This window comes from Podarcis raffonei, chromosome 3 (genome assembly GCF_027172205.1).
Source record: "Podarcis raffonei isolate rPodRaf1 chromosome 3, rPodRaf1.pri, whole genome shotgun sequence".
Lineage (NCBI taxonomy): Eukaryota > Metazoa > Chordata > Lepidosauria > Squamata > Lacertidae > Podarcis > Podarcis raffonei.
Genome location: NC_070604.1, coordinates 48126627 through 48150176, shown reverse-complemented (window position 1 = coordinate 48150176; position 23550 = coordinate 48126627). Strand labels below are relative to the sequence as shown.

General features: G+C 40.9%; 1 protein-coding gene across 1 annotated transcript in view; it reads left to right on the top strand.

Moving 5' to 3' along the window:
* The window catches only part of MMS22L (MMS22 like, DNA repair protein), a 71710-nt gene extending 51973 nt beyond the window's left edge, over nt 1-19737 (top strand). Inside the window, exons 17-25 of the mRNA XM_053381502.1 lie at nt 2114-2256; nt 2870-3012; nt 3170-3329; nt 6640-6809; nt 10938-11152; nt 12107-12273; nt 13066-13162; nt 14968-15135; nt 17381-19737. Coding sequence (XP_053237477.1) covers nt 2114-2256; nt 2870-3012; nt 3170-3329; nt 6640-6809; nt 10938-11152; nt 12107-12273; nt 13066-13162; nt 14968-15135; nt 17381-17462 — 1345 coding nt within the window. The 3' untranslated portion in view covers nt 17463-19737. The remainder of the gene's footprint in view (nt 1-2113; nt 2257-2869; nt 3013-3169; nt 3330-6639; nt 6810-10937; nt 11153-12106; nt 12274-13065; nt 13163-14967; nt 15136-17380) is intronic.
* The last annotated feature ends 3813 nt before the right edge of the window (nt 19738-23550 follow it).

Sequence of the window (23550 nt, the reverse complement as noted above, 5' to 3'; positions counted from 1 at the left end):
GTTAAACTAAACAACCCACAAGACCCCTTCCACTTCTCAGCCTTTATAAGTGATTTAACAAAATATGTGGGAGAAGGCACAGAGCTTACATGTAGGAAGATGTCCAGAGCATTAAAATCAATGGGAGTTTTACCTTGAGCCTTAATGACATAAATTGTAATGATAGCTTGTATGATTTAAAAGGGAGAGGATGGTAGCTAATACAAAGCTCCTGGTTCAATATCTTGCCTCCTGGTAAAAACAAGAAATATGGTTGAAATACTGGAGAGCCGTTACCAGTGAGCGCAAACTACTGAATTAGATGAGTCAGTGGCCTGTCTCAGTTTCCTTTGTACATGTGCATGCAAGATTTTTTCCCCTGGTTTTGAGATCCATTTGATATATTCATAGTAATGTGTCATGCCTTTATATTCAGAATATGCCCTCTGTTCTAACTCAGAGGCAGCTAGTGCAAATTGCCCTATTATTTACAAAGTTTCAGGTCTTTCGGTTATATCAGAAATATTGTTCACATTTGTTTTCCAACACAATTATGTCTTTAAAGTAGGAATATCTAGCCCACATTTCAGGGGTCTGATACAGCCCAGCCCAAGCAACTGCCTTCCGCCTCCCCAAAAGAAACACCACAATTTTTGGCAGCAGAGTCAACAAGAAGATTATAAGTAGGCACAGCAGTGGAATGGGCGAAGCCCAGTTGAGATGGGCCTCATCTGGTCCCCAGGAAGTCTGAGAGTTGACCAGAGAGGCAGCTATGAGCACAGAGTCGGATCCCAGAGAGGGACCAGGTGGGATAACAGGGAAGGGACCCTCCCTTATGTAGCCAGACACTTCTAGTCATGAAGGAAGAGTATACACAAGTTCACAACTGTTTCAGGGAGAAGGTCAGGTGAGCCAAAGCTCAGGACGAGCTCTTGCTTGCAACAGAGGTTAAAAATAATAATAAAGGTTTGTTCAAAGCAAGAGGAAGATCAAGCAAGTAGTAAGTCCTCCACGTGGAAAAGACAGAGGACTGCTATTGGGGGGGGGAGAGAAGATGGAACTGCTGAACACATACTTTGCCTCTATCTTCACTCAAAAGGAAAACACTGCCAAACAGAATAAGTGATGCAAGGAGGGAACTGCAGCCCAAGATAGGGAAAGAGGTGGTAAGGGAACAACTAGCTACTTAAATGAATCAAATCTTCAGCACCAAAGGGTAGTAAAGAAGCTTGCAGATGTACTGGTAGTACATGTGAACAGAATCTAGGGGTCTTGATAGACCACAAGCTTAACACAAGTCAACAGTGTGGTGCAGCAGGAAGAAATGCTAATACAATTCTAGGCTACATCAACGGAAGCCTAGGGTCCCAATGATGGGAAGTAATAGTCCTGCTCTATTCTGCCTTGGTCAGACCTGGCGTACTTTGTCCAGTTCTAGGCACTGAACTGAACTTAAGAAGGATATTGACAAACTGGAACATGTGCAGAGGAGGGCAACCAAGATGATAAAGGATCTGGAAACCAAGCCTTATGAGGAGTAGTTGAGGGAAGTAGATACGTTTGGCTGGAAAAGAGAAGACTGAAGGAGATATGATAGCCATCTTCAAATATCTAAAGGGCTGCCATGTAGAAGATGGAGCAGCTTGTTTTTCTTAGCTCTGGAGGCTAGGACCCCAAACCAATGGCTTCCAGTTACAAGAAAGGACATTCTGAGTAAACATCGGGAAGAACTTTCTGACAGTAACAGCTGTTTGACGGTGGAGCAGACCTCCTTGGAATGTGGCAGACTCTCCGTCCTTGGAGGTTTTTAAGCAGAGGTTGGATGGTCATCTCTCATGGATATTTTTGTTGAGATTCCTGCATTTCAGGGGATTGGACTAGATGACCCTGGGGTCCCTTCCAACTCCAGAATACTATGATTCTAGAATTTGTTGCAGCTTCATTTCTCGTAGTACTGCAGGGAAAGGGCATGATATTTTGTGTCAAAGTGCTCACAGAGTATCCCCTGGTGACAAGCAATGGCAGAGGTTACATATGAAAACACAGGGGGAAAGGTACCAAAAAAGGTACAAAGGGTGGCTTTCCTATCTATTTGCCTACTTATTTTTTTCTTACTGATTCTTCTTTCCTGCAGTGAATTGTCTGAGGCTCTTACTAGAATGGGTCATATGTCCTACCAACCCTTGTTGGTACAGTCTTGGTTTCGATGCGTTTTGCAAATGTTTATCGATCAGCCTCCTGATACTTTGATCAGGACAGATGCTGAGCGAACATCTGGTAAGTATGCTTCTTTAATATAAAAGTGTTTAAGAATATCTGTGTTATTCCCAATGTTTAGTCAGAGCCTCATTTCTTGTAAGTTTGGGTCCTACCCCTTGGAGCAGCAGAAAACAAGTTTGCTCAATCTCCATGTGACAGCTCTTCACATATTTGAAGAATTGTTCTGGAAAAGCAATTAGTGCTCAAGTTACACAAGTAGAAAGCATGGCCTAAAGTCAGCAATTAGGAATATAATGCAAATTGTTGTTTATTGTAACCCACCAGATACAGTGGTTGTCAATGCAGTGCCTTCCAGATGATGCTGGAATTCAGCTCCCATCAGCCCCAGCCAGTATGATCAGTGGTCAGAGATGATGGCATTTGTAGTCCAATAACATCTAGAGGGCACATTGGCTACCCCTGCAGTAGAGTGAGACTGCCTTTCTTGTTTTGTTTGCTGTTGAGTACTGAAAATTGATTGTCCAACTTTGTAATCATAGTCGCGAGTACTGATTAGCACCCCGGCTCAAGGGTGGGAGGGGAAATTTAGAGTTGAATCCAAAGCTGTGCTGCATGAATTTGCTGTCGATACATACCAATTATATTTTCGTGTTCTCATGATAACCAATAGATAAGGCTTATATGGAACAACTGACCGAGCTCACAAGATTGATATTAAAACTTCCAGAAGTTAGAGATATCTTTGCAAAGGCTCATGTTGATGATTCACTCTCCAAACAAGACCCTAATGAGGCTGTTTTTCAATTTGTTAAGGTACAGTATTTCCTAAAAATTCCAGTTTTGGAGGATTCTGAAAATGCAGTGTTTGGGCCCACATTTGAAGAAACATTTGTTTTATTTCAGTGAAATATTGGCCAAGACTCATCATCTTATACTAATTATTTTTGCACACCTGTTTTCATTGTCTCAGGCTGTTGGTAAAAATTACAGTGGACTTCAGACACTAGCTGAAAAATCAGCCATGGTGGCAAAGGCACTGGAATATCTTGGTGATGTATTAAAATATGTAAAACCCTACTTGACAAAGAAAGGACCTGCGGAAGGATTGCATCTCACCTACAGGATTATAGGTAAATATCACATATTCCTTTACTATATAAAATTATGCAAAGGGATGATTTTAAAAAAAAACAACACATCTCCCAAATGTTTGGTATTGAAACCAGAATTGAGAAGAAAAACAGTTCTGCCTTACAAGGCATTCCAGGGCATTAAGTGTCATGTGGACTGTTTCTACTGACATTTGAAACATTGTCTTCCTTTCTCTAGGTCAGTGGTTCTCAAACATTTTTCTCTGGGCCACACTTTCAGAATAAAAATTAGCTCACGCCACACATCTTTTTTATTAATAAGAAATAGGTTGGAAAACGAAAAGAAGCAACTCCAAGCAATGCTTGATTTACAACATAGACCACATTTACTTTATCATATGATCATGGGACACCCAGAAAGTATAAAACAATGCAGCTACATAAGAACATGAAGCATTCCCATGACGGGGGGTTGATAACTATACTACACTGAAATGTTAAAATGTTTCTTTGATCGTCCTTGACTCTTGCTGCCACACTTGCCATCCTCTCCTGCCACATCCTTTGAGAACCACTGTCTAATCAAGAAACTGATCCTGGCTGGCAGATTCCCTAGTGTGAAAATGTAGTAGTTAATTGAGAGTGTGTGTGAGAGAGAGGGGGTTAAAAATTTGCCGCTAGAAGCCATTTCTGCTTACCCTAATGCTTTGCCCCAGAATGACTGAAAAATATGGCAAAGGTGGTGCCCTTCCCCTCCTCTTCCTCTTTCTCACATTCATTCAGACATGTCCACTGTCATGCTTCCATGTGTATACGCACATGCACAATGAAGACCCTAACACATGGACAGCATTCCTGTGCACTTTCTAGGGCAGACAGTGGTTGAGAAATGTAACAACACATTTACAAGGTTATGAGTGGAATATATGAACTGTTATAAACGGAAAATGTCGCCCTCCTTTCCCTGCTCAGCCCATCAGAAGCTTCCACTGGAACCAGGTTCCTTATGTGGACGAAAAGGAGCCCTTATGTTTGTGGAAGGGCAAGTCTGGAACTAGCCCAGTGAGACGTGCTTACATGGCTTGTTAGTCAGGAAGGCTGGGGAAAGCTCTGCACGTGAGCAGGGCCCTCATTAAGGTCACCTGAGCCTCTCACAGGCAACTGCTTCTCTGCTATTCTAGTGGAGATTAAAGATGGTACAGTCAGCTTGCAACTTGTGCAAATTCAACTTTAAGCAGTTGGCTGGAAAAAGTAAAAAAGGGGCTGGCTTCTTGGGGTGAGAAGCAGCAGCAATCCACCGGCCATTGCACTCACCTTGGGAGAGCATTTGGAGGTGCAGAGAGTGTGTGTGTTTTGACTATACATGACTTTGGCTTTATGTGCTATCCCCGGAACATAACCCCCACATAAATTGAGAGCTCATTATAGAGGACAACCCAAACACATAGACTAAATCCCATATAGCTGTGCACTTGTGTGAGGTTGCTTCAGAGGAAAGGCAAGAGCAAAATATTTAGAGGCTCACTATTTTTGGCTCTTACATGATTCTGGAGGAGTAAATGTTTTGAATCAGGGAAAAGTAGATGGACAGAACGCTTGATACCTAAAGAGACATTGAGCCTGCTCTTATATATAATAGTGATCTCCAGTGTTGCTAGGTAAATATAATTAATAACAACAACAATAATGATAATAATAGTTGTTCCTGAATCTTCAAGGTAAGTCGTATAAATTGTTGTTTTTAAAACTTATTTTTCAATGTTGTTGTTTTTTTAGCCTTGATTGATTCCACCCAAGGAAAATTAATAACCAAAACAAGAAGAATTTTCTTTCAGATATTTATGCATATGCTGCCAGACAATTGTGTCTTTCAGCTTTGAAATAGCTTAGAGTAAATTACAGTGTTAAGGACCATTGGACATAGTAGTCTGGGTCAAAGAGAGCAGTTTTATTTCAGATGTTCCTACGGAATAGTTAGAAAAAAAATAGATTAGCACCGCTGGAGCTGTTGTTAAGTGTCTGCTCTCTTTCTGTGTTATGTTCCACTCCACAAAATTAGTGTAGTTGCCTTTATTTTCAGGGATGACAGGTTGACTTTTGCATATTAATAAAGTCTGAAAAAGCTTATTTTCATTCTCTTCCATTATCTGTATTGGTTTCAGTTACATACATCCTCCCTGTGTTTTTTTCTTTTAAAAAGTAGTTCCTATTTCATTGATTACAGTGCATAGCTTGAAAACAACATATGCAAAACTAAGCGGGCATTCTAATTTATTTCTGTATGATACTCCCGGTTAGAACCTTTGATATCAATCCAGCAAAGGTGAAGCTGTAACAAAGTCCAGCTGAAAACCATGAAATGGAACTTCATGGCAACTAACTTAAGTCAGATTGATTTCAGTGGGACTGGAGTCGAAGAACAAAGGTTCCCCATCCCTGCGATAGACAAATGTTTTATATAAGGTGGTTTAGCTGTGGCCCTCCAGGTGTTGTTGGGCTCCAAAGCCCATCAACTACATCTGACATTAAACAGTGGTCGGGGGTGATGAGAGTTGTATTATAGCGATCTTTGGAAGGTCAGCTTCCCCAGCCTTGATATAGCATATATACATAAGTACAGGTAGTTTGTATGCAGGAGGAAAGTGTCATAAGCTAGCATTCTTTCTCATGTAGATTAACTACAAAGGGTTGGCTGTAGAATTCTGTGGTTCTAAGTGCTGTGTTGCTTGCATATTAACAATTGCAGTACAGCAAATGTCTCAATCTTTTCCTTGTTTATGTTATGCGTGTGTCGGAGCCCTGTTTTCCAGCATGTGTAGACATAGTTGTAGGTGGAAGAGGGTGTAGCAATGACATAGCACTAGTAACCCGCATAATATGTAGACAGTCCTTTGAAACTTAAAGGAACGGATATAGAATAATACTGCAACTCAGCCTAGCGGCTTGAAAGACAACAATAAAGATTTTCAAAGCAGCTGAACTCTGATTTGAATCAAGGCAGCAGTCCTGGGGAAGGTACTGGCACCCTATGCCACTTAATTTTTATTGATACGTCTTTTGATGAATGGAGGCACGAGAGGGGAAACACAGTGCCACTTTTAAGTTGTGAGATCCAATCACAGGGTGTTGTTTTTTTAAAAAAATCACACCCATTATTAGCCCAAAGTTTATGACTCATTTTGCTATGAATGGACATTCACTATTCCCAGGTTGACTAAAGTGGGTTATGTGAAAATGTGACACTTGGTTGCTATAGTTACAACCAAGGGAAATGCAACCTAGCAGAAAGCCTGTTTATGCCTTCCCTCTTCTTTTTACCAGTTTTGTCTTTCGGGTTTTTATTCAATAGGATGCCTTGTGAAGTCTTGGGCACCCATACTGGCTACTTCCAAAGCACAACAGCTCTTGTTCCGCATAATAGATTGCTTGCTCTTGCCACATGCTGTGCTCCAGCAAGACAAAGAGCTGCCTGCAGCGATGTTGTCTGCCATTCGGGAGAATCTTCCTCTGTTTCTTCAGGTGTGTATGTCTGTGTTAGATAGATAGATGATAGATGATAGATAGATAGATAGATAGATAGATGATATGGAAAACTAATGGCTGGCAACGGAGGCTTGTTGTTGTTTTTACATACACCGTGCAGGTGGCGCTGTGGTCTAAACCACTGAGCCTCTTGGCCTTGTCAATCGGTAGGTCAGCAATTCGAATCCGTGCAACGGGGTGAGCGCCCGTTCCTCTGTCCCAGCTTCTGCCAACCTAGCAGTTCTAAAGCACACCAGTGCAAGTAGATAAACAGGCGGGAAGCTAAAAGGCATTTCCGTGCGTTCTGGTTTCCGTCATGGTGTTCGGTTGCACCAAAAGTGGTTTAGTCCTGCTGGCCACATGACCCGGAAAGCCGTCTGTGGACAAATGCCGGCTTCCTCGGCCTGAAGCGAGATGAGTGCCACAACCCCATAGTCGCCTTTGACTGGACTTAACCGTCCAGGGGTCCTTTACCTTTTTTTACCTTTTACATATTGTTGAACAGTTAATCTTAAAAGTCCTGCTAATGGGACACAGCTTCATGGATGTTGGTGGTTGTTCAAACATCTAGCAGAGATACATATCCTTCCCTGAAACGTTTTACAAGCTAAGACAACAGTCCTGAAGAAACTTACTACCTAAATAGTCATTCACTGATATAGTAGGACTGACTGCTATTTAAATGGTTTTGGAACTTTGCTTAAGAAAATTATTGATATCAAATGATTTCTCCACACAATGAGAGAAACTGTTGTAGTTAGATTTATTTTTTTTACTGTATACCCATTATAGAAAAATAAAACGATTAAAACAGTTACATAAAAGAAAGCATAGAATTTAAACAAGGAAAATGAAACCATTGTTAAAATACTCAGTCTAAAAGTTTTCATCAACTAGGTAGTCTACTGTATAATCTTTGAACTTTTGTTTATAGGTTTTTAAAGAAAAACATGTGAGTGCTATCTTGTAAATAAACCCCTTGGCCCGAATTAATTTTTTTCCAGTTTTTAAGGTACATAACAAGGGTCTTGTAAATCAGATAAAGGCCCATCTAGTCCAACATCCTGTTCTTACAGTCACAGGCAATGTGGCAAAAAACTTCTCATATATACATATATATATATATATTCCTGATATTGGTGCTGCTATATAAAGTTTTCGTTGTGGAGAGGAGGTGGACTCAACTATACAGCTGCAAATAAAATGTTTTACCGTATTTTTTGCCCTATAGGACGCACTTTTTCCCCTTCAAAAATGAAGGGGAAATCTGTGTGCGTCCTATGGGGCGAATACAGGCTTTCGCTGAAGCTTGGAGAGCGAGAGGGGTCGGTGTGCACCGACCCCTCTCGCTCTCCAGGCTTCGGGAAGCTATCTGCAGCGTGGGGAGCCCTGCGGGAACTGCCACTGGGCTCTCCACGCTGCGGATAGCAGCCTGCCGCCCGGCGCGCAAAATGCCCTGAAGCAGAGCGCCCTGTGCGCCGGGCAGACATCCGCAGCGTGGGGATCCCTGCGGGAGTTCCTGCAGGGCTCCCCATGCTGCGGATAGCAGCCTGCTGCACGGAGCGTGGGGCGCGCTGAAGCAGAGCGCCCCGCGCTTCGGGCAGACATCGGCCAGCCCCACAAGCTCAGGGGACAGCGGATAGGCGCAGCGCCGCCATCCCGCTGTTCCTCAACCTGGTTTTTTGGGGGGGAAATAAAGGGGGGGAATCCTTTATTTCCCCCCCAAAAAACTAGGTGCGTCCTATGGGACGAAAAATACGGTAAGTGTGTTTTAAGTGCAATATGCAATTTGACACTAGATGGAGATGGTGAGCCTTATAGAAAATTCAATGTATTTTTAAAAACACTTTGAGAAAAAGCATTTACAGAACAGAATTATTATTATTATTATTATTATTATTATTATTATGATGATGATGATGATGATGATTATTATTATTTACCCCGCTCATTTATTATTTATACCCCACCCACTCTGGGCAGCTTCCAACAAAAGATTAAAAATACATTAAAATACATTAAAACATCAGTATGTAGATTCTACCCTGGATATCTGTATTGCTATGGCCCCAGTAGCCCAGAGTACTTCCCTATGATACCAAAAGTAGGTGCCAATCTGTGAAGGCAGCATGTAGATACTTCAACCCAAGTAGCATTCTGATCACAGAAAAAATATGAATCATACCATAACAAGTTCTGTTCATGGGATAAACCACTTTTGATTTAAGAGACAATGTCTTACCACCTTAGAAGTTTTCCTACAAGTCTTGGGGTTCTTTAAAGGCCTTGAGATTCCCATATTGTGGCTCATAGGAGTCCTTTTGATGGCTTCCCGGAAAAATAATATTAGAGGTAACTCAAAGGACAAGGGATTCTAAATTCCCCTGCCTTCATATCTTGGGTTTATCATTTGTTTGTGTCGTAATGGAAATGAGCATTGCCCATGCCAGGGCTACAATCCTGTGCCAAAATATGGTCTTGCAAGTAAGCCCGTAGACATTAACTAGCCTGCCTTGTCCACATGTATCAATTTAGGTACATTTGTTGCACATCAGTAGTATGATTGCCTGGATGCTATTGTCATTCACTGCAGGTTTACTCAAGCCTGCCTGTTGTAGCTACTAGCCGACAAATCCTGGTTAGTTATTCCTTCAGTGCATATCTACACTTGAAGTATTAGTTCCAAGATAAAATTCTTGGGCAGATTTTCTTACCCTAAGCACACACAGATTATTAACTCATCAGACAGGTGATTGACAAAAAAATTAAAAATTATCCTCTGGGCTGAAGATTTTCAAACCTATTACTGGCAGCCTCAGCATTCCAAGTAGAATGAACAATGGCTGCTAATGCTGATGGCATGTTTATGGTACACCAACCCCATCGTGCTAACTGCATTCTCTAACAAAACTCAGTTTTGTGTTTTCATATTTGGTGGAACAGTGCAAACATGCAAACAATATTGGCACGGATTACTGATTCTCCACTGAATTAAAGAAAACATTTCACCCATTTTTCTATTCCCATGAACCTGCCATGATATATTTTTCTATTGTTACTGATGCTTGACCATTTTGCTAGTGTGAATTCCAAGTAAGAGTCTCTGTGAATTCTTCGATAATAACCCTTATGACAGGAGACTCGTGATTTACCTCCGTTCCTGTCAATCTCTGGAAGCACTCTCAAAGAAATCTGCTTATACAGATTGAGGACTGGGGGGGGGGGAGTGAGGGAGAATACACAGAGCATACAAAAAGTCATGGACAGAAACCCATCTTAACTCTTAGCTGGGATAAAAACCCACCAAAGATTCATGTAAAATAAGAAAAATGTCCAAAAATAATAACCCAGGTATGACACAGATGAGCTGTATGGGTGAGATACAGTAAAGCTCAATTCTACGTGCAAAATACCACTCCAGGTTTTTTAAGTCTAAGCTACAGTTCCTGAAATCAAATAGTTTTTGAGTATATTGAAAAGTAAACATTAAAAGTGAAAGATAAATATTATAAAAATAATATCTGTAAGCAATACAGTATAAGAATATTTTTTTGAAAAATGACACTTCTAGAGCCACAATGATACCCAAGAGAATTTTTGCCCCATGGAACATCCTTCTCCCCCCCCCCCAAGCATGCCTTTCATCTCACTTGAAGTATTTTGTTTTTGTGTAGGTTATTTTTGGGGGGTGTTTCTGATTCTTGTGTCTTTCTTGTAGTTGCAGGTGTGCATTCCCTTTCAAACATTACAAAAACATCAAATCCCACAGGTTACTTCAAACCTTCATTATGCTCCTATGCATTTGATAGGAATTTTAGGATCATTTGGAAGAACTTCTCCAGTGTTTCTACCTTTAGTTTCACAAGGTTGGTTTTTTTAAAAAAAAACCAAACACACACCCAAAAATTCCTATTCCGTCTTTTTTAAAACTCCAAAACCTCTAGAAATTGATGACAGTCCCTGTAGTGTTTTCAGGCAATATAAGCCAGGCTCTCCAATTATGTAGCCAGCAACATTCAGTTTTGCTCAGTCATTCAGACTTTTAGGCAATGGGAATTGTTTTAGGTACAAGATGGATAATGGTGAATTCCTCATGTTGTGTCTCTCCTCTCCCCCATTTCGTAGGGCTTGTCCTTGATATGCTGCCAGTCTCAGACTCAAGGGGCCTATTTGAATCAGTTGCTAGGAAATGCAATTCAGCAGTATTTTGGGCGCTTCCTCTCTTCCTCACCTTCCGCTCCTCGAGCTGGACAGCAACACCCTGTTTTGCTGGCCATGTGCAGCACCACCACCATTCCAGGAGTCTTGCATCTCCGTAAGACCACCATGCAAGTCATCAGGTAATGCCCAGGAAAAGGGGATATGATGTATTTGACATTACTATTCTCTCCAGGTAAAGAGTTTCGGGGGAAGCTTGTGTTCGTACTGAATAAGTTGTGAAAGTTAGGAAACCACTCAGGGACATGCCAATTTTGTTAAACACTAGAAAAGTACTCATGTTATTATTATTTTTTATTAAAAGAAAAACTGCACATAAATGATTGTTTATTTATGACTCACTTCTCATGAGGCATCCAGGAGTGGTTTACAGATATAACTTATATAAAACAGTTACTTATATATAAACAGTTCTATCTATCGAGCGGCAGTGTGTTGTAGTGGTTAGAGTGCTGGCCTAGGACCTGGGGAACTAGGCTTCAAATTCAGTCATGAAGCTCACTAAGTGACCTTGGGCTTCACCTGCCTCTCAGCCAGCATACCTGATACGGCTGTTGTGATGATAAAAGTAGAGAGTTCCACATATGCCACCTTGAGTTCCTTGGTTATATATTACTCGGTAGGATATAAATGTTTGTGTGTATGTGCGTGTATACATGCACATATATGCACAGAGAATTTAAAAAACACTTATAAATATTAACAACAGTTTATCGCAACAGTACTTACGGTACATAAAATCAACTCCAAGATAGGTACCAGTTGGGATGAAGATTTTTAGAAGGCTTGTTGAAAGAGCAACAGCTTTAGAAGGCTCCTATCTGATATGCAGCTTTGTGCCTGATTCCAGCTTTGTGCAGAATTGACCTCCTGATAGGATAGTATCTGCAGAGTGAGGTGACCTCATCAAAAAACGCATAGTTATAAAAGTATTTGAGTGGAAGCTGAAATAGAGGCATGTGGATTTGTTTGAATAATAGGCAAATGTGAATAAATTGCCATATTGTTATTTATCCAAATGAACATGAGATAGGCACTGCTGATTCACTTTTGGGCCCTTTCTGATTTCCTTCCAGTGAAAGTTACCTGTCGTTCAAAGGTCATGCCCCTCCTCCTCGCCTGGCTTCAGTTCTTGCTTTCATTATTGAAGCATTCCGGAGGACCAAGAGCATTGAAATGTGTGACGTTCAGCTGCTGCTCCCTTCTGTGTTGAAATGCCTTGTGCTGGTTAATGAACCACAAGGTGAGCTTGTGAACTTACTGGTTTTTGTTTGTTTGTTTGTTTTAATTACTTTAGAGCAGGGAAGGGCAGAACGTACATAGGGATCTACTGGTAGATCTCTGGATATTTTGAGGAAGATGGTCAAGGACTTCAGACTCCCTTTCTATTAAACTGCACTGCAGAAATTAAGACCGGAGTGGGGGGAATAACTAGGAGTGCATTTTTGTGTGTTGAAGGACTGGGTTTCATGCAAGTTTTGTTCTTGCCTTAGAATTCTATATTTGAACTGCATTTCTTTCCATTTGGGGTTTCTAGCACACAACAAGATAGCTCCCACAAGGTTGAAATCTGCCTACCCCTCCTGCAGAGCCTAAGCAAAGAAACAGGTCTATGCCTTGAGTGGCTCACTATCTACAGGCATGCTGACATTCACACAAACCTATCAGGCATTTGAGTAGTCTGGGGTGCCTTCTTGGGTTGCCAGCTTAAAACGAGCCGGGTGCTGGTCTGCCATGAACACACACCTTAAAAAGGCCAGAAGTAAGGCCCACCGAGTTCAGCAAACATTTATTCCCAAGTAAAATATGTTAGGTTTGTAGAAAAATCTGCTACTGCCAGTTGTAATTTATTCTTGTAGTAACAGAATGAGCCTTTTGCATCAGTTTAAGCTTGTGCCACTCAAAATGGTGTGTGTGTGTGTGTGTGTGTGTGTGTGAGAGAGAGAGAGAGAGAGAGAAGCAAGCCTATATTGTCTCCCAGAGCTGTTTTCCTCTATTGTCTATTAGAAAGCTCCATGTGATTTGTTTCCTGCAGTTAAAAAACTGTCTACAGAGATTCTACAGTGTGTTGTAGAAGGCTGCCAAGCGGGGTCAGGAGGAGAGCTTGCCACCCAGCTGATTTCTGTGTTTAGGTAAGTAGAAAACTGGCCAATTGGCACTGAAACGATTGCAAGGCATTTGACAGAAAACATGTTCTTTTAAGCAACTAATTATCCCTAACATAATTTGAAGTTGATTGTTTATAGTACTCCCATTCTTGGCAAAGCGGGTTGTCATGTGGATCGGCCAAAACAAGAAAGGGGAAACTATTTAGAACGAAGCCACATTCATTCCCTTCCCCCACCCTCAGTGGATTTTAATGCCATCGTACAAAGAAGGCATTGCAGGCTTAAAAACACAGGGGCGCATGTTAGGATAATCCTCGGACAGAATTGCATAGCATCCCTGGCAGGGAACTGCTTCCCACCTCCATGGCGTGTGGGTGACTTTCCTCTTGTGAAATTATCACACCATCATCAGCAAGTACTATTTGAGCCCCGTTCAGATGCTGAATTTCCCCATGTGATTAGAATTGAGTGAGGAACAGCAGGGATGCACTGGCTACCCCTCTGCTCTGTGGCTTTGCTGTGCCCGCCTCCATCTCCCTTTATGCCTTAGAGGGCAAATGTCTGCAATTGGGAGCCTGACATAGATCTGTGCCTGGGGTTCCTTTGCATTCACCATCTCACACCACTGTTAAGCCAGTGCAACTTAGAGGCTTGAACAAATCATGGATGTGAGAATTTTTCTGGGGCTCCCTCATTCATTCATTCATTCATTCATTTATCACATGATTGTTAGGAAACCTCGTAAGTGGTTTACAAAAATACAAAACATTGACATTCTCAATATTTTTTTTAAAAAAAAAACACTTAAAAGCAGGTACAGTGGTACCTCGGGTTGCAGACACTTCAGGTTACAGACGCTTCAGGTTACAGACTCCGCTAACCCAGAAATAGTACCTCGGGTTAAGAACTTTGCTTCAGGATGAGAACAGAAATCGCACGGCGGTGGCAGCAGGAGGCCCCATTAGCTAAAGTGGTACCTCAGGTTAAGAACATTTTCAGTTTAAGAACAGACCTCCAGAACGAATTAAGTTCTTAACCTGAGTTGCCGCTGTATTTTAAAACATTCAAAACACGAAAGCATTTGTGTTAGAAAGTTTTGGGGGGGGGGATCCCTGACCCCAAAATGTGAATTCAGAATTAGCTAATGCTAGCAATACTTGCAGTCAAGTGAATAGTTACGTTTCTTTTGGCTCTAGAGTCCACTTAGAAGTGGGGACAAGGGGGTCACCAACATAGGTTTCTTGTCAGATTAAAAGCTCGAATCAAAATGATGGACTATTAAAAGAAGGAAAGGGTGCATATTTTGGCCAGAGAATTTCATTTAAATTTGGCACACTTCTTCAACAAGTGATAGCTAGACGGAAAGGAAAGCTCAGCATCCCTCTGAAATTCAAATTTCCTAAGATTAACATTGACTCTACATGATTTTGTCAACTTACCCTTATGACACCCAGGAGCGCAGGGTGGAATTTTAGATCACTTGTGGTATCGGAAATGGATAAAGGGCTTTTCATCACAGTTTTAAATTGTCATTTGTGCAAACTATGGTTTGCCATAATGTTTTGAATTGAGTACTTTCTCCAGCACATACTGTATTGAAAAAATAAGTGTTGTATACTTGCTGTATTTGTGGTTAGCTTTTACATTTTTATATTGAAAATGTGTATATATTATATTACCATACTCCCTTTCTTGCTGCTTCTAGATCTGATCCTATGAGCTCCCTGGACTCGTTTTCAAATAGAAGTACACATTTATTCAGTAGAGTTTGTTTTCTGAGAATCATTTTTTTTGTACCTTGCACTAAATGCCCTTTTTTCTTCCTTCAGGCAGTTTATCCAAGATTACACTACTGTGTATGATAATCAAGTTTATAGCATCTTGGAAGCAGTGGCAGTCTTGGACCAGTCTCTAGTTATCAGCCTGATTCCTGCTATGACAGAGGCCCTGAGGAATTCAGAGTACAAACAAGGTCTTGGCAGAAACGCTGTGCAAAGGTATGTTTGGGGATTACTGTTGCTTTTGGGTGATGAACAGAAGTTCACTCTCTCCACAAAAGGCCTATTTAAACTTACAGTGTAGGTTTCTCCAGAGTTAAATTCTTCCTAGATACTTAGCAAATATGGATGAGATTTATGAAATGAAACACCTTTTTGTGTTTTGTTAAATGCTTTACATTGAAATATGCCAGTAAGCTGTTATCAGAGCCTGATCGCTTCGCAAAGGACTCTGCTTTTTTTGGCTGTGTGAACCCTGTCTTATTTTCTGTTAGAGCTTTGTTTAAATATAAGCAGTGTATAAATTGCCCAAATAAATGCTTATTTAATTATCTGTTGCTTTCCATGCAAATATCATATAGTGGGTCCCCACCCCCACTCCATTTATAAGTACACTAGTACCTCGGGTTAAGTACTTAATTCTTTCTGGAGGTCTGTTCTTAACCTGAAACTGTTCTTAACCTGAAGCACCACTTTAGCTAATGGGGCCTCCCGCTGCCGCCATGTCACCAGAGCACAATTTCTGTTCTCATCCTGAAGCAAAATTCTTAACCCGAGGTACTATTTCTGGGTTAGCAGAGTCTGTAACCTGAAGCGTATGTAACCTGAAGCGTATGTAACCCGAGGTACCACTGTAGTAGGCTAGGATGATACTAAGGGTCTTTGGTATGTGCTTGAAAAGCAGGCTCTCAGAATTAAAAGGAAATAAAAGTCATATTATTTTTGCTGCTCCTGGCAAATATCTTTTATCAGAAGGAAGCTGATTTATACAAAGCTTGCCTCTCCCCACAGCTTCTGCATTTCTTGGATTTCTGTGGTTTTCAAACTATGCTGATGCTTTCTGTAGGCTATAGAAGTGGAAACAGAAGCCAGTTTAGTCCTGCAACTATTTATATTATTATTAATAATAATATTTATTGAATTTATATACCACCCTATACCCAGAGGTCTCAGAACAATTAAGGACTTCCACTCATTATGCCTTGTCTGAGTCCACTTCTTAAGGTCAAAGGAATTGTTACTGACGTAACATAGGCACGCAAGTCACGGCCTCTGCTTAAATAATTGCTGGTTATCTTACATAATTTTTAAATACAGGGTTATCTGGCCAGGAAAACCAGCTCTTGAAGCAGACTCGCATTTGTATCACAATATCCACCTGGTCTCCATTTAAACAGATGGGTGGATACAAGTGATGCAGATGGTTAGGTGCACCATATTAAATCAAAGTTAGATTGAGTTTAACTATGGTGCCTAGCAGGGGTGAGAAGCCTCACGCCTAGAGGCCAAATGCAGCCCTCCCAGTCTCTTTATCTGGCCTCGCTTCACATGCTCCTTGGGTGTTTTTGTCCTGGCTGAAATGTGCCCTTGAGCTTTGGCAGTGCTTCTTGCTTCCTTGGAAGGAGAACAGAGAGGGGTGTGTGAGTTTGTGTAGAAAGTTCACATTTGTTGCTCCATCCAGAATGGAATGAGGCCCTCATGCTGAAAAGGTTAGAATCACAGAGTTGATGCCAGGGGGTCATCTAGTCTAACCCCTTGCCATGCATGAATATTTTTGCCCAACATGGGGCTCGAACCCATGACCCTGAGATCAAGAGTCTTATGCTCTACTGACTGAGCTATCCCACATCTCTGTTTTCAGAACAACCCTTACTGGCTCTTTGGCATAGCCATGGTTTTCATCAGACATTCTGCACCTGCTTATATGCAGGTGGTGCTGTGGGTCAAACCACAGAGCCTAGGACTTGCTGATCAGAAGGTCGGCGGTTCAAACCCTCACGACAGGGTGAGCTCCCGTTGCTCAGTCCCTGCTCCTGCCAACCTAGCAGTTCAAAAGCACATCACAGTGCAAGTAGATTAATAGGTACCACTCCGGCAGGAATGTAAACGGCGTTTCTGTGCGCTGCTCTGGTTCGCCAGAAGCGGCTTAGGCATGCTGGCCACATGACCCGGAAGCTGTACGGCGGCTCCCTCAGCCAATAAAGTGAGATGAGCGCCACAATCCCAGAGTCGGCCACGACTGGATCTAATGGTCAGGGGTCCCTTTACCTTTTTACCTGCTTATACAGGTACTCAGCGTTCTTTCATTTTCCAAGGCTTCATAACAGTTCTGAGGTTGATTCCCTCAAATTTTCCTTAAGTAACCCACAAGTGACATGACTGATTTCTCAAACTCCGTGACACTGGTTTTAATTAAAGTGTTATATACCTTTTTGTTTTGTTTTGTTTTTTTACTCCTTAACAGAGAAGCCTATAAAAGACTCTTATCTCTGCTCCGAGAGGCTGGACAAATGGAGATACTGAAGCTGGGAAATGAAACACATTAGCAGCACGCCGATTGTTACTTTCCGCACAGTCATTGCAAGGAATGCTGTTCCTTTATGGAGACTGCCAATTCCCTGTCTACAGGTGGACGCTGTCTTAGCTTTAAAATGTGTACTTTGTCCCTCGGTAGCCTTTGGCTGTAACGTTTTAATAGTGCACGCAACGTGGGTGGGGTGGGATGAGGAGGTAGCGCCAATGTTTTTCTCTTCCATACTGCGACTGCAGAACCATTGAATCCTAGTAGCAGGGACTATTAGAAGGAAATGACAACAAGTAAAGGAAAGTTGATGACTTAAGGTATTGTTGAAGGCTCCCCCCCCCCTTTAAAGCAAAAATAGTCAAAGGGCAGCAGCAAAGGTAATCTCTAACAGTAAAGTTTTTTCTGCTCTAATGAATCAATACGCTGTGGCTGTCAGGCCTTTCATTCTGACACCTTGAGTGATGTTTTGCTCACAAACACTTCATATGAGCTTGGCGGCTGCGAGGGGGTTCAATCTAAGCAAGGCCAGGGTTAGGTCAGGATGCTTCAGCCCCCTTATGTTAACAGAAGAGCTGGTGTCCGTGTTGCGTGGAACGGTGACAGCTGTCCTAGCATTGTCCCTGTATTAAAAATGTGTAGATGCGCACTGCAGAATTCGACCTCTTAACCCCCTTCTCTGTTGTCCTTGTACGGTTTTGCTCCTCGTATGGTGGAGCGAGCTGCGCTCCCGTACTTGAATAACAAGGGCTGATGCAGTTATAAGAATTGCTACCCAGGTCACTATACAAATGTCATCAATTCCTTTTCTCCCCACCACCCCAATTTTCTATTATCAGTATAAGAATCCCTAGCAAGGAAAAAAAGTTTCAACCAGATTCTAAGACAGGGAGGAAGGAATGCAGGTGCAAAAACATCTTAATTCAAATCTCTGCTTACTTTTTTTTTTTGCATCACGTATGATTACATTTTGTATGTAGTAAATTGGATTTGTTAGATATTTCAGAATGTTTATGGTATTTTATCCCTACAGTTCTGAGCTCTATCATAATTCTCCCTGTAATTTCCAAATTTATTTGATGTATGGAATTCATGCTTCCATTAAATTACACAATCTTAGCAACTTACAAGTCATTTGAATTGCAGTAGTGAGTTGTATGGACTTGGCGGCAAAGTCAGGGAACCAAACTAACTTTTCAGAGTTAATGATGAAAGACTGGTTTTTTTGTGTGTGTGTCTTATCAATTACTGCCATGGAAACTTCTCCATAATCTTGTTCAGAGCCTTTCTGTATTGTTACCGTATTCTTATGTAAAGGTAGCAGATTATCTCTTTCCTAAATCAACTATCATTACTTCAGATAATACAGTAACTAAAAGCCTCTCTTAGGCTACTTAATATTGCAGAGCATGGAGGTTCTTTTCATTATGAAAGTGACTTTTTGAACCTGCATTGTAGCTTCTTGTAAGCTCCTACACCTGGGAGTTTTATTCATCTCAAAAGGCCTCAATTTCTAGAGGGGGGGGGAATTAAGCCTCTTCAAGTGAGATGCCTTCAAAATCTGAGTCTCAGATAACATCTTTAGCATAGACTTCTTCAAAATGAAGCCTCTGTCTTCTGAAATAATAGAAGTGTATATTGTAACAAACTGTCTAACGGAACAGAGTGTTTCTTATTATTTCCAGAATAATTAATACTTAACTGGGATTTCTTTTTCTTTTCTTTTCTAAAGGTTTATGTAAAAGTAACATTGCTCTCAGTGCATAAAAAATTACTTGTTAATGTCTCCAGTTAAGCAGTCAGTTGAAAGATTTATTAACTAACTGCCTTTGAAAATACTATCAAATGACCACTGACAAATGATCATTTATCTGCGGCTTTATGCAGTAGATATGATTAATAATATTGCAAGTGAGGTTTGTAAGGTCTTCTAGCTGGTTAACTAGAGAACTTCCAGAAAGTAGGAAACTGAAAAAGTGATTTTACAGCCCACAAAAAATGATGGAAACTGAGCTGCATTGATCCGTTTCTGTGTTGTATATATTTGTGTGCGGATGTCAAAAGTTGTTTATGCTTATTTTAACATTGCTTTTTTATGAAGTTGTTTTGTTTTTATGGTAAATTCATTTATAAAATTCAGGACCACAAATCCTGATCATGGAACCCACTTCAAAGCAAGTATGGGTCAGAAGTATGTTACCCTGATTTATAATTGCATGTCTAGAAAGACTGATGTCAGTGTGACTACCCTACAGTATTCTAACTGATTTGATTGCAAACTAAAAATCATTTTATTGTGACTTGCTTCTTAACCTGTTTCTGTTTTAAACTGCGTCTGGCTTTGAGAAGGTGTGACAGCTGTTGCTGTGATCACATCAAACTGATAAAAGGAACCCATCAGTAGACTGCGTTCCAGAAGGTCCACTGTGCACCTATTACTTTATTATTCTTATTTGTATAAAGGGGAATGTTCCACATTGCAGTAGGGAATTCTTCATAGAAGAATGAAGGAAGCCCCTGCATGTATGCAGAGTGTGGGGTGGGTCCTATTAGATCACCAGCTGTTACTATTTTTAAAGAATATCTTCAGAAAGTGTACTGCTAATTAACTCTTGAACCAAATCTGTTTGACCCTAGTAAGGATCTTAGTACCTGCAAATCTCAACTTGTCAATTTATAGTTATTAGTAGGTGACAGTTGGGGCCTGCAAAGCATTGTAGCAGATCCGAGTAGAATCCCACCAAACTCTTTAGTGGGTGACGGAATCAAATGAAGGCTCCCTTTCCGTCCGTCTTGTTTCCTCCCCATCCATGTCAACTTTTCCAAGGCAGTAGATTAGCGAGAAGGAATAGAATCATAGAATTGTTGACTTGGAAGGGACCCTGAGGCTCATCTAGTTCTTCAACCCCCTGCAATGCAGGAACATGCAGCTGTCCATACGGGGATTGAACCTACAACCTTGGCCTTATCGGCACCATGCTCTAACCAACTGTGCTGGTATCCGTGGTATCTATCTCCAGCGCGGGGGGTGGGGGTGGGGCATACATGTGTCCATTGAGGCCTTTCCTAGCATCCACAGGGCTTCTTTCCCAACTGAAATTAGGCTTGAAAGAAGCATTCTGTTGTAGCCAATGCATACCACAACTGTTTCTTCAGTTTGCAGATGAACTCATAGGCACCAAAATGGACACCTCTATAAGTAAGTGAAATGTATTGCACTCAGCCAGAATGCATACTTCCTCTTCTTGCATTCCAGTCCACTCCTGTATATACATGTTTCATGCAATCTGCAGAACTTTGGAGAGGCTTGGGACTTTAACTGGGAAGCCTATTGGACTTGGCCCCATTTTATTTTATTTTTCTGCAAGGGGAGAGTGCACTTGGTGGAGAACCTCACCTGACCAGTTTCCATCATCAGTAGTCAGCATGCTGATGGACAAGGTAAGAAACAGACTAATATAGTTTAAGGGTCTGCTCTAGAGTATTTGGGGACCATTTTTGTGACGAAGTTTTTCCATCTTTTTTTCCTCCGAGATGCTTCTATTCTCCATGCCTGTGTTGCACTGTACATATGGATGGTAAGTCTTATCTTTCGATTTTGTATGATTTTCTACAGTGCTATATGTTTCAATGCTCTTTTAATCCAGGTTCCTCTTGTAAACTTGAAAGAATCTGGGTGCCTCCGTTACATTTTCACTTTAGTATACGGAAAGAAAAAAAGTCTATTACGTGACCACCTTCCCCCCCCCCCCGAATTGCTTAGTTTCTTAAGCATCAAATGATTGTCCATGATACTGTAAAAAGAGGGGGGTCATTGTTGCAAAATTTCATACTAATTGCCATCATTCACAATTATATGTACATCCACTTTGTAAAATTTCCCATTTTTTTATTGTTGGGAAGATGAAGATGTGTTTTAAATTACAAGAGAGTTTCATTTCAAATTAAGTGATGAAGCCTCTTCCTTGTTACAAAAGCTTCTAAGATCCAGGGGGTGTAAAAGATACCTTTTATGATAGAAGAAAGCATGGTTTTTTTGGGTTTTTTTTAATCTAAATAGTATTTGGTATAGTTTTCCTGGCAAGTTATCATAGATACACTAAATGGATACATCTAAATGGACCAGTTTGTCAAGAAAATAGGTAATGCTTATTGTGCTCAGTTTCTTCATTTCATTTCATGTCTGGAGACAGAAGTATTCCAAGTATTAACTGAGACAGGCATGAAAATGGTTAGGAATCAGATTTGCTTTTTTAAAAAAACAGCTTCAGACACACAATCTGTTCATCAGATCAATATACTAAGAGCATTTTACGATGTTTGTATGAATTTGCCGATGGACTCTTACTCTTCTAATGTCATATACAACGCCCTGGTGATCAGTGGGCAGTTTGCAAATGTTTGTTGAAGCACCTACTCCATTGGTGTCTTATGATATACTGGCAAGTTAGCAACCTTTGCTTCTCTCCCTCCCCCCCTCCTCTTTTATGGTAGTGAATAGGTCTGCTTCTGGGCTGTCCAGAAATGCACATTGGGTTATTTCAATATGCTTTCTTTGAGGAACTATTACTATTGTTCCCGGGCCCTTCCTAGTCGGCCATTTTAGCTGAGTTCAGATGTTGAAGCTAGCTCAAATTGATGTCTTTCTTAGTTCAAATAATTTATCTGCTTCTTCCTATTCAGTCCATAAATGTTGTAATTTTTCTTTCCTTCTGCTTCAGAGTGTTTGTCACATACTAAAAATGGGAATTCTCTAGCCAGAATAGACATTTGGTTTTCCCCTTTAGTGTGAGAACCATCTTTGCTTTATCTATAGACTTCTTCATGAGGTGGCTACCACTGTGTGTACATTTTATTAATGCGAGCAACAGTGGGAAATGTCTTGGTCACATGGCTTGCTATTATGTTGTGGTTCACAATCATGTAAGCAATGCATAGGTGATATGACATAACATGTGCAATTCAGTTTGTGTGAGACTTGGATGATGCAAAGTCTTCAACTATGTTCATCCAGTTGTGCTCAGTGGGACTTGCATGCAGATTTCCAAAGTTCATTAATTTACTGGAATTAAAGTTATAGGTAGGCTTGGTAAAAACAAAAAAACTTGGTTGTTGAAATTTGCTTTATCTGACATTGCAAGCACTAGTCACTATGTAGTGTCATAAACAGACCTGCTGAAATGCTCCTTTTCCAAATTGAAATCTAATTGGCAGTCCTCCAAATGCATTCACACTTAAGAGTTTTCCTAATACCAAGAGAGCATTTTTTATGTCTTAATGTCTGTTGTGCAAGGCACATTTGATGCCAGAACAATGGATAATGCATACCTCTGCAACAAGCATGGTTTACAAATCTGTATAGTTATTCCTTTCTTTCCACCCTAGAAGTACCATTGAATGAATGGCAGCTGTATCTTCCTCACCATTAGAAAAGCACAAATTGGAAAGTCAAACCTTGCAATACATAGCAAGTTGCCACGTTTAAAGATGTGAAGCTGAACATCCTGTGCCTGAGATTGCAACACGGTAAGTGGCTCTTGCAAACCAATTATAGGCAGGTTGCTTAATATAGTGGAATATCATGAAAATGGTGAGCAGTTTCTTTCAAAACTCAAGAGGAACCAGGCAGACTAGATGCATATTTGTTTTGGGAATACTGTACTGCAATTCCTACAACTTGGATCTAGCTGAACAGGCCAGTCAGAGACACAGAAACAATTTATTGTTCAAAATGTACTTTGGGAGAAATGAATTTGCATTGAGTAGATTTTCTAGAGCTGAATTTTTTAATGAACATTTGTGCTTTGGTATGCCAAATGTGAATTCATATCTCCAACTGTCACTGTAGTTAACAGATATGAATGCTTTTTAGCACTTAAGATTGATGTAGTCTTAGCATCCTAGTAAGAAATATTTTAACTGATAAGAGTTTATGGTTAGAAATTATCTGTGGTATGCATTACTCATCCTATGCAAAATGTGCCATGACTTGATGTCACCTGTTCTCCACAGTGGAGGGATCCATTGGTAGTGGTGAGGGAGAACTTTTGCTGATTCTGTTGTCTTACTGTAGCCTCCAAAGCTATCTCCCTCACTATTCTAGAGGGTCTTCC